Source organism: Silurus meridionalis, chromosome 4 (assembly GCF_014805685.1).
Source record: "Silurus meridionalis isolate SWU-2019-XX chromosome 4, ASM1480568v1, whole genome shotgun sequence".
NCBI classification, from domain to species: Eukaryota; Metazoa; Chordata; class Actinopteri; order Siluriformes; family Siluridae; genus Silurus; species Silurus meridionalis.
Window position 1 is genome coordinate 13,311,037 of NC_060887.1, and position 11,896 is coordinate 13,322,932.

The 11,896-nt window shown below is 37.0% G+C and overlaps 1 protein-coding gene across 1 annotated transcript; it reads right to left on the reverse strand.

The window, feature by feature from the left end:
• Nucleotides 1–688: 688 nt before the first annotated feature.
• On the reverse strand, nucleotides 689–7,116 carry sbk3 (SH3 domain binding kinase family, member 3). Its single transcript, XM_046847840.1, has 4 exons — nucleotides 6,738–7,116; nucleotides 3,412–3,556; nucleotides 2,153–2,355; nucleotides 689–1,677 (listed from the first exon to the last, which is right to left on the reverse strand). The coding sequence occupies exons 1-4, from the start codon at nucleotides 6,741–6,743 to the stop codon at nucleotides 907–909; spliced, it is 1,125 nt and encodes a 374-aa protein (XP_046703796.1). The 5' UTR covers nucleotides 6,744–7,116; the 3' UTR covers nucleotides 689–906.
• Between the last annotated feature and the right edge of the window lie 4,780 nt (nucleotides 7,117–11,896).

Genomic DNA, 11,896 nt, shown 5'->3' on the forward strand with positions numbered 1-11,896 from the left:
CATATATCAGACATTTAATAACAGACACAGTTGTTATATACATGATATTAGCTAAGATGTTTGTACAGATTCAGAACATTCTACATTTATCTCAGAATTTATCTCTAATGTATATATATATATATATATATATATATATATATATATATATATATATATATATATATATATATATATATATATATATAAAATAAAATACTAGCCATCTCTAATTTCTCAGGTAGCTTAAAAATTCCATCAGTACAAACAAAATTTCTTTTTGTTGTAACCGTATATTAGCAGCACTCAGCAGCAGTTGCATCTACAGCAGAAACCATTTGAGGGTCAGTTTGCATGTTAAACAAGCTTGTAAATTCCTCACTATTAACACCAGTATTCCAGACTGCTAAGTATGTTTCCTGCCATAGTCATATTTTTATTGTTTATCCAGTGCATTAAAGTATGTGTATCCTCTTTAGCTGTGTTGTAATATAATAGTTCCTTATAATACTAATAAAAAAGCATGTGCAATTTCATGCATGAGGTGATAATTTATTGGACATCCTATAATGTACAAAACTAACTACAAAACTTGATCTGTCTTATAAAAATATATGTATTTTTTCATCTTAATTTTTTTCTGCTTTAAAATGCAACTTAAATTTTTTTTTAATGCAACTAAATGTGCAACTTTTTACTCTGTGTTTCCTCTGTGTGTCTGTGTGTGTGTGTGTGTGTGTGTGTGTGTGTGTGTGTGTGTGTGTGTATATATGTAAAAGTATCTGAATTAGTAAATAGTAACAGTGAATTTTCAGAAACCATCTGAAAATATATTCCGATTTCATCACATGATGTCACATCATAATATAAACACATGACTTTATACATTCCAAAATATAAACAGTATAAAGAAGCATCCCCTTTTTTCTATCTCTCCCTTTTTCTCTCTCTCTCTTTGTCTTCCTCTATTCCCCCACCTAGTATCTTCCTGGCTTCCTCCTGTGCCTCTTGTTGTCTCCTTTTCTCTTCTTCCTCTGTTTTCGAAAGCCATGGTCCCCCGAGGTAGGAGAGGACCTCGTCAGGCATGCCACGCTGCTCGGGCAGTGGGTGCAGCAGTCTTCTGAGCAAAGTCAAAGCTAAGGTGCTTAAAGACTGAAACTGAGAAGGTATTCCCACTTCTGCCTCCCCTTCCCTATTGTCCGTTCCTCTTTCCTTTCTGTCCATGGGCCTGTTCTGTCCGATGCCCCTCTCCTCCTTCTCTTTAACATCGTTAAACCAGGTGCAGAATTGGCGGTAACCCGGGTCATCTGACGTGCTCTCCTCCCACGGAAAACAACTAGTCAGCAGGCAGTATGTAAGAATCCCTAGAGCCCAGGTATCCAAACCAGGCTCCACTGGCATCCAGATATCTTCTTTCTCCTCGTTCTTCTGCTTGCCTGCACTTTCTTTCTTAATGTGCTTGACCCGTTCAACCTCAGGTACGCAAAAAGGGGATTCATACCAGACAGCACGCACTTTTGTGCCATGAAGACGTACAAGACCGAAGTCCCCCAGTTTGACCCAGCGACAGTTCGGGGCACACAGGAACACGTTTTCGGGTTTAATGTCGCGGTGCACAAAGCCCAGGGAGTGCAAGTAAGACACTGCACCACTTAGCTGGGACATCACACTCTGAGCCTGCACCTCACTCACCCCCACCTAGACAGACAGACGGACAGATAGATAGATAGATAGAGAGAGAGAGAGAGAGAGAGAGAGAGAGAGAGAGAGAGAGAGGAGAATTAATCCTACAGATTCAATCTCCTATATAGCCTGGTGTGCCCTTAGATAGCAGTTGGCTGATGACAGGACCAGGTGTTTTTGCTGTAGAGTAAGAACACACGTAGTATATGTACTGTATGTCCTGGCCTTTCAGCGCTGCTGTTCATCTTAATATTATCACTATACTGGTCCAATTTCGAACTTTATATGTTACATTAGATGTGGTATATCCCAATGCTTGAAACCCTCACAAGACTAAATCATCTCCACGTGTGTTACACTATACTTAAGGAGAATCTGCAAATAAGCAAAACAAAATGCAACCCGAGTCTGAGCAGGGTCTAAATTACGCACAACTAGCCTTCATGTTTGTTTTTTTAATATAAATAAATAGACCTGTAAATAGACTCACATCTGACACAATGACATCGTAGAGATCTCCATAGAGAGCAGCCTGCTGGGCAAAGATATAGTGGGAGGGCGTGGAGAAAAAGATTCCCAAGGCACGTGTAAGTGATGGATGAGTGCAGAAGGAGAGGGAGAGGTTATATTCACGCAGAAAGGTGTGGAGAGTGGTGGAGGAGCGAGGGAAGAACTTTAGTGCCATAGGTGTGCCTGGAAAGCATGGAGAGCAAAAAATTATTCAGTAAAAAATACATCTTGGTTTACACTGAACAACATTATAAAAACACAAAAGCAGAAAAGGATTTTGGCTGAAAGATGGATTCTATTGGATTTACTGTTGATATTACCTCACAGGGTTTAAATGAAATACAACTGCAACAAGCCAAAACATGAGGCAAAATGGCAGAAATTTATTAAAAGCACGCATGACCTGGCAGAGCTCTAACAGATGTGTCAAAGAGAATAAACAAAGACTGACCAAACAGTCAGATATGCAGTATTAAACTTGAAAAGTTTGAACAGCAAAATTCAGCAAGGCACACACAAAAAAAGAATAGATGCAGTTCTGAAAGTGAAGGATCGAAAAGAGTTTTTATACAAAAGTTTTCGGCTTTTAAGCTACTAACTTTTTTCAATATAAATATCCAAAATATTACCAATGAAGAAACCGGATCGTTCCATTCTGAAATAAGAGTATGCTAATTTTGCCTTCAACTGTGTTCAGAGCGAACCACTTACTTAAGCTGACGAAAAAAGAGAGGTTTTAGTTGCTAGTCGTATTCTCTAAAACACACTGTTTCAGCATAGCAGATATATCAAATACTAGAAACAATGAACATGTAGAAGAAAAATAGCTGTATTTCAGTGACACTACATTTGTGTAGCAGATCTTTTGCTCAAGTTTATCCCAGTATGTGCATATTTAGCTGAAGGAAGCTTAATAGATCAGGTAGAGTAAAACCCATTAGTTCAAATGAGAAACTTTCATGTCTGAAATCTTTCACAGACATTTATTTTTGTTGAGTATGGGTTGTTGTGTCTATGGCGCCACACAAAACTAACATTAAAGCACCACAAAAAACACAACCCGCTTCCAAGAGTCTTATTTATAGTGATAAACTAATCCATAATGGTGCAGCGTTAAAAGATAACTGCCTGTCACCATTCAGTCAGTCGAACCTGTTTAAGCAAGGCATTTGATGTAACTGGACCTAGACAAATCCCCACGGTGTAATGGATTACAGCGTGGTGTGTTGTATCACCAACCTCTCTTTTTGTGCACAGCCAGCATGACTTTGCCGTACGACCCCTCTCCGAGCTTCTTGATTACGCGAAAATGCTCGGCGGTCACCATCGACGTCATACTCTGGGCTGTTAGATAGCACAACTCGTCCAGATCCCGTGCAGAGTCCTGATAACAAAGCAACACCCCACATGCTCTGTATCAGTTCTCAGAAGTTGTTAGCCTGATAGTGTCAATATGGAAAAGGTAAAATAAGCATAAAGTCTATGTGTGTATGCACATATAACATTTCTGGTCTGTCTGACTTGCTCGCTACAGCGTAATATCAATCAGGACATGGTACACACAATAGCAGTAACCTTCCATCTGCTCAAAATAGTCAGCACAGGATTTCTGCTAATCTTCATGTAACATAAAACTCATTGTCAAAACTTGACTATATTTATCGTTGACCTTTGCTAAGTAGGAGTCTTAATATATAAATAAATAAATAAATAAATAAATAAATAAATAAAAGTATATGAAAGCATATGCATTTTATTTATATATGTGTGTATATATATATATATATATATATATATATATATATATATATATATATATATATATATATATATATATAAAATAATATTCATAACTTCATTGAAGGATGTTTCCCATACAAACATATCTCTGCAGCATACATTAAATCTTTGCAGCTGCATGGCTCCCTAAGACCACACACAAGCAGCATACCATCTAATTGGACGGCTTTAACCGGTATTTTATTATTAGCGAGTTTAAACACGTGTTATGGGAGACTGGAGTGTGTACCGCGGACACGTACAGTAGTGTGTTCAGCGTTGCTAGGCTGGGTGAAGTGTGTGATGCATGCTGTCCCTCCTTTTGCTGATACTCTCTCCAGAAGTATTCTTTGATGTACCGCCAGATGCAGACGCACACCCTTCAACTCACTGCATTTTCCATACAAGCTGGAACCGCATGGATCAAGATCCTTTTTTTCAGCAGATTCTAGGTCACCAATCTTCCTCATAGCCATTATAACACCCTAATGATTGCTAGATCTCTAGTCAGAACTGTAGAGAACCAGGTGGGCATTTGGCAAGACATGGTCACATATGTTCGACTCATTTTTATTACAGATCATGTGATTTATTATTAATGAGGAAATTCTAGCTCATTCTAGAATCTAGTAAAACTTTCTGCTAGTGCATTTGATACGTCTGCGTCTTTTATGTCTATCAATTATCATACGTATTTTTAAGTTTTATTGGATGCTCAGAAGCTTGGTGTATATTTAGCAAAGCATGTTGGGGCCACTGCTCTTACTCAGACATATACATGCAAAATTCAGGAAATACTGAAATCTGTATGAATTCGATCAAAAACTGTTCCACTCACGGGACTCTTAGTTTTTGCACTTCCAAGATGTTTCTTTCACCTAAAGACATTTATGTAGTACCAGTAGTATCAGTTCAGACTGTAGCTCTGCTTATAGAATCCATTTAATGCGATCTGTGATCTCACTGATCTGTCCGTTCAAATTATACCGTCCTCAGATTACTCTACTAACTGCTTGCTTTCTTTAGAAAATGTTAATTTATTATTTGTTTCTTATAATTGTAATATAATAAAGTAAGAAAAGTCACAATCTGGAACATGGTTTATGTTCAGACATTCACCAATGAAAGAGTGCTGAAGCAGCCATTTGTTTTCATGCACATAGTGTGGAACATATGAAGCATTTATTAGTCTCCATCCATCATGGATTAAGCAAAGTAATTTACAGCAACAGTAATTTACATGTAATATTTAAATATGCTTTATTATTTTTCTTTACTTTTACCTATAATTGCACAATGTTTTTAATTTATTATATTTATTTATGTATTTATGTATTGTTTATTTTGCTGATTATTTTTGGGTTTCTTTACCGTAAAGTACTTTGAGCAAAAATTATATAAAAGGTGGTGCATAATAATAATAATGATAATAATAATAATAATAATAATAATGATAATAATAATAATAATAATTATTATTATTATTATTATCATTATTATTATTAATTATATACAATTTGCAATTTACTCTCTTAGACAAACAAAATAAAGTAAAGATATGAAAGACGTCCTGCTTGTGTGGGATGAAAAATGTTACTTTTTAAAAAAAAAATTATTTCTCATTGATTTGTTCTTACAATCCTTATTTTCACTCAATTCTTATCTTCACAGTGCTGATGTACCATCATACACAAATAAGGCAATCTCAAATCTTTGAAATTCCCTGAAAGGCTTTAAAACAGACTCGTTTAAAATTTTCAAGCCAAAACAACAAGAACTGTTTAGTGTCCTTTATATTTTGTCACGTCCACTTTTGTGTCTGTGCACCTGTCATAACATCACATCCTGCTGACCCTGTCGACATTTTGTCCCTGTAATACAATACACAGAGAGTCGTGTCATTATAGACACCGATGCATTTGTGACACCTTTTGACATGTCGCGGTATGGCAAGAATCACAATGATTTGCTTAATTGATATATCATTTGCCATCCAGTGCACATGCTGGGTTTTTGTTATATGACACTTTTAAAATGATGTAAAGGATCTGGCGAGATGGTTAGCGGATCGTTAACAGGTTTGAAACAAGTCACAAATCCATGTACAGCCTGCAGGCTAGAACTGCAAAAAAGTGTACTACTACTACCACTACTACTACTATTACTACTACCACTACTACTACTACTACTACTACTACTACCACTACTACCACTATTACTACTACTACTACTACCACTATTACTACTACTACTACTACTACTACTACTACTACTACCACTACTACTACCACTACTACTACTACTACCACAAGCACCACCACCACTACCACTACCACCACTACCACCACCACTACTACTACTACCACAAGCACCACCACCACCACCACTACCACCACCACAAGCACCACCACCACCACCACAAGCACCACTACCACTACCACCACTACTACTACCACAAGCACCACCACTACTACCACTACTACTACCACCACTACTACTACCACTACCACTACTACCACCACTACCACCACTACCACAAGCACCACCACCACCACTACCACCACTACTACTACTACTACCACAAGCACCACCACCACTACTACCACAAGTACTACTACTACTACTACTACTACTACTACTACTACTACTACTACTACTACTAGTACTACTACTACTACTAATACAAGTACTACTACTATTACTACTACTACCAATAATAAATGCTTTTCATGCATTGAATATGTGGGTGATGCATTACAAAAATTGCAAAAGAGAATTTTACTTACAGACATGGCTGAATTGCCAGATTAGGTCTCTTGGAAAATCTTTGCACGTCTTCACGCTGTCCTGTCCATTTGCATGGGATTGCACTTTTTTATCTACTGCCGAAACGTAAGTACAGTGGACCCTCAAGTGAGTGAACAGCTATCAGCTACGTTTTGGAATGACTACAAGTGTCCACCAGTCTGTGGCATCATGCATCCAAAGGTGTGCGTGTGTATGTGTGTGTGAATGTGTGAGTGTGAGTGTGTGTGTTTTTATAGGCCTTGGATCAGTGTGCTCCCTAGCTCGTTGATCTGTCTGTCTCATTAGGGCTTACCCAACCCATTCGCTCGTGCTGCCTGTCATTTCATAGCTGTCTATTTCTTTCATATACTCTCTCTCTCTCTCTCTCTCTCTCTCTCTCTCTCTCTCTCTCTTGGCTGCTTTCTGCTCCATAGATATGTCATGTCCCTGTAGGTCTCTTACACACTTGCTGTCTTACTCTCTTAATCTACTCTCGAGTTTTCCTCTCTGCTTTTTCATGTCACCCTCTCACTCTGTGCTGTCTCTATTACCCTCTAAATCTTAGTCAGTGGATTCCTGGCAGTGATTCGACTTTGAGTTCTAATCAGCAGCATTCCTGATTAAGCATGACTGAAATAGATAAGAAGATGTTTCCCCTAAGAAAGTTTAATTGGACTTGGGCTGCTGATCTACAGGCTGCAGTGTGTGAACTGTGTTATTGTTTGCACTTAGATTCAATGATATTCAAGGATTTTGTGCTCAATTGCTCATGATGTGTTGATGTTTTTATTTTTGACTTGAAGGAAACTGCACATTTTTACATCATTCAATCATTAAACTAGCATTGCTTTCAGGGATATTAACTTGTGAGAAATGTAGGATGAGGCAAGACAGGACGGAAATGCAAGAATTTTTTTTCTTCCTTTTTTTTCAGAATTCGGTGAAGATAAGCTTCAAGAGAAGTAAAATTATGCAATGTAAATCATCAGTTTTTTTTTGCATTTTCAGCCTTTCTTCATCCCCCCGCAATCATATTTGCTCCTTTAGAAAAAGCTTTATAAACAACGTAAGGCACACTAATGTTTTCCTTGGCATTAGGCGTAACGCCGCAACTTTATTCTATCAACACGATCGACTCTGCTGAACACGGACATTCTGCTATTGGTTTGATTGACTCAACGAACAGCTGAACTTTCACAGAAAGTCTCATTACAGCCATTTCCTGGACTCGGACCAAACCCTCATCTTGCGCCTGCCAGCTTTCAGTCTTCCTGTCACAACCTTTTTGCCTTCACCTTCTCAAATGGATTTCCCATGGTGCAAACTTGGCCAACTGTATGTAACATAAGGCAAACAGTCCCTGTTATCACGACCGTGGCCATGCAGCTACTTACAGCTGGCGCATTGTTCATCAAGTGTCCATGGCAGCCATGGTGTGTTTGCTGATCCTCTAAATCATACAGCAAGCACTCATTAGCAATTGTTACATGATGTTGCTAGAAATATTTTGGGGTGTGAATGCCATATATGTGAACTATTCTAGGCAGTGCTAAAAAAACACAGCAAAAAAAGTGCACCATTGTTTATGGTTGTAAATATTTAGTTTCAGGAATTGCCAGTGACATTATGACTATATATATCGTATCTTTCCACACTGTAGAAATGCCACCACACATTCTTTTTGTTTCTGTTATATTTTTAATCTGTGATATTTAACATTTCACACTCAAACTCCATCCTTTCTGAAAGCACACCAAAAACCTATTTTCTTTTTAATATGTAGCAGTGAACCAACAGAAAACGTGTTGTTTAAAGGTTTTTTCTTTAAAGACTTCACAGCCCTCACTTTTTCGCTCTCACTGCGGTCACAAGATCTAATTTCCCCAGGGAAAAAAATACAAGAAAGAAATTGCAAACATAAAAACATATTATTTTAAAATATTACTTTACATAATTCTATATTTGCATTAGTTTGCATTTGCATTGTATTTTTGCCTCTGTACACAGCCACAAATGATTTAAAAGAAAGCAACAAGTGCGTTAAGCTTTGGTTGAATGGAATTAAGAAATGACAGCTCTGTGTTTAAGATGTTGGACTACTGATCAGAAGGTCTTCGAGTTCATATCCTGACACCACCAACCTGCCACTGCTGGGCCCCTGAGCAAGGCCCCTAACCACTTAAATAATGAGTTGTCACTCTGGATAAAATGGTCTGCCAAATGCCATAAATGTAAATACCCCATTGACATGTAGCTGTAAATTTTCATGCCATAATACTGCTCCCATGTTTGACAGATAATGTGGATTTTTTCTATCACCTAAATTTAAGATGAAATCTTACACTTTATTAAAATCTGCATTTCAAATCCACTGTGGTTGTATAAAGAGGCAAACCTGACTATATACAGTATACATCCTCCAACTATGTGGTAACATTTTAATGAAGAATCATAAATGCCTGTCAGGTATCACAATATTTTTGTATCTGAAGGATCTTTGACAGAACATAGCCCCCTGTGCACAAAGCCAGCTCCATGAAGATACAGTTTGGAGTGGAAGATCTTGAGTGGCCTCCTATAGAGTTTTGTTCTCAACTCTAGTAAACACTATTGTGATGAATTGGAATGGTGAATGCACATCAAGCCTCCTCATGCTACATCTGTACCTGAATTTACTTACGCCCTGTATAACTGAATGAGCACAAATCTCCACAAGCACACTCCAAACATCTTCCCAGAAGAGTGGCGGTTTTAACAACAGCAAATTGGGACTAAATGTGTAGTGGGATGTTAAAAAATACCCCTCCTTCCTTAAATGATGAATCTTTTTAAATTGGTTTTCATTAGATTTTCGTTCTATTGTTTAGAGTATTATTGTGAAAACACATGTCAGCTATAAAGAAGAAATATAAAACACACTATATCAATTGTTCGTTGTTTTAGGTTTCAGTTCTCTAGACAACAGTGAATCTCAGAGCTGTGTCTGTTTACACATTACACTGCATTACAAATACACACGACGCAACTGCTATATGGTATGTGAAGGTGATTTAGAGTTCACCAGCTTTATGTCTACAATAGGGAAAAGTTTCAAAGCCAGAGTCTATATTTGCTTAATGCTCCAAGTATTCATATCTGTATTTGGATTTAGTGGGTGTGGCCAATGGCACTCCTACTTTGTTAAATAGAGATAAAGTTTGTGTTTGAACACAATACAGGCATTGCTGTAAATGCATTGTTCATATTTAAGTTAACGATATTCTTCATCCTGTAAACTTTACATCCAACCACTTGCCTGCTTAAAATCTAATAAAACGAATAAAATAAATACATTAATTAATAAATACATTTATTACATTTGGTCATTTATTCATTTCTATACAGTATTTAGAGTCATGCAAAAACTATAATGATATATATTTCTATTTCGTTACATCCCTATGCATACATTTACTGTCTGGTTGAATGTACAACATTAAAATTATACAGCAATGTAATAATAAGTGCATATACCTGCTATTTACATATAGAGAATATGTATATTACAGATTACAGTTTTTAATATAGTGTGTGCACTGGTTCTTTGAAGAGGTATTTAACATGAAGCAGGGCATTGCCTCTAAGTGGAAGATGTGTGTTATAGCATCGGATGACACCTGAGCATATGGTGCACAGGCACAGGCAAATACCAGAAGGTGTTTATGTAAAATATTCATAGCTCAGACACTTTGCATAATAATAGGTTAAAGTTACAGCTCCAAGGATTGTTGGAAGTTAACAAGCGTGAATGAAATAGATTGTATCAGTTCGTGTCAAGATTACTTAAGAGAGGCTATTTTTGGGTGCCTTCAACCTTTATTACCTGAGAGTAGACATTCTGCTAGCCTATGTTTATGAAGAATACAGATTCTGAGTTTCGGTTTTTGAGGCCACATCCATGACTTTAAAATAACCTTAAACATTATATCAATAATTTATGAGGTTCACAGAACTGAGATTGACAACCACTGTCTTATATGATTTTATATAAATAATTTAAAGACAAAATCTGGTCCTGTTACATGAACACCGCTTTGCTCCTTGGTTATCCTAACTGCGGTTTGTTTATTTGTTTGATTAGATTATAAAGAGTCGGATCATTATTTTTTACCCACAGGCTATAATTTGACTCTGGTCATATTAGTCTTTAGTTTTAGAAGAATGGAGGATATGCTTTTTACTGCATGCTTCCTTTATGTTTAGGACTGATACCTGATACTCTTCTTTGGATAGGATCCAGATACAAGATTTCATTCATTAACAATTTTAAACTGAGCAGGGATGCAGTGGATCTGAGGAGCACTTTAGTGGGAGGTGGGACTACATCCCATCAATACAATACATGGATGGGATGCCAGTCCGTAATAAGGCACTATGCATGAATTAGTATATGGTGTACACAAATCAGGAAATGGTAAGAAGCCTGTTCCCAGCATATTACTAACTAACTAACTAACTAACTAACTAACTAACTTTCATCAGTCACTCCAAAAGCCCTACAGACATACAATATTTACATTTATATGTCATATATGTGTAGTATTTGTTAAATAAATCACATTTTCTGTCACGGTATTTCAAAAAGGATTGTATGCTTGCTAAAAATCTCAACAACCATAACAAGTTCATTTGCAATTTTTTTCACTGCATCAATGCTCCCTGTTTTTTGGGGGATTTTCGTGAATGAGACAGCTTTTAAAATGGCCAACTTTGTGATCAGTGCTCTTATAGAACTACGGAGAAGACTGAGATGCACCTATTTGCATTTGGGGGCTTTAGAGCAGGGGTCCCAAACCACCAGGCCATGGACCAGTACCAGGCTGTGGATCATTTGGTACCTGGTAGCACCGACATAATCAAAACTTTTTATTGTTCATTATTTTATTTCCATTTTATTGACTTTCACAGTCAATATTATAAATGAACACTTCCGCCGATGCCATTTTTCCCACACTTGCTTACTCGCTTAAATATACTTACTTTTGATTCTGCATTATTTTGTGTGGAGTTACAGTTTCATTATATCTATAATAATCAAACTAATTATGAAATTATCAACTATGTATACTAGTAATATGACACGTTATTTTGTTTAGTTATGCACGTGCCACCCGTGGTC

Excerpts from the sequence above, each read along its gene's own strand:
- sbk3 (XM_046847840.1), bottom strand. Across the intron at positions 2,356-3,411 it reads GGCTGTGCACAAAAAGAGAG|GCACACCTATGGCACTAAAG; the intron begins GTTGGTGATACA and ends CATGCTTTCCAG. Across the intron at positions 1,678-2,152 it reads ACGATGTCATTGTGTCAGAT|GTGGGGGTGAGTGAGGTGCA; the intron begins GTGAGTCTATTT and ends CTGTCTGTCTAG.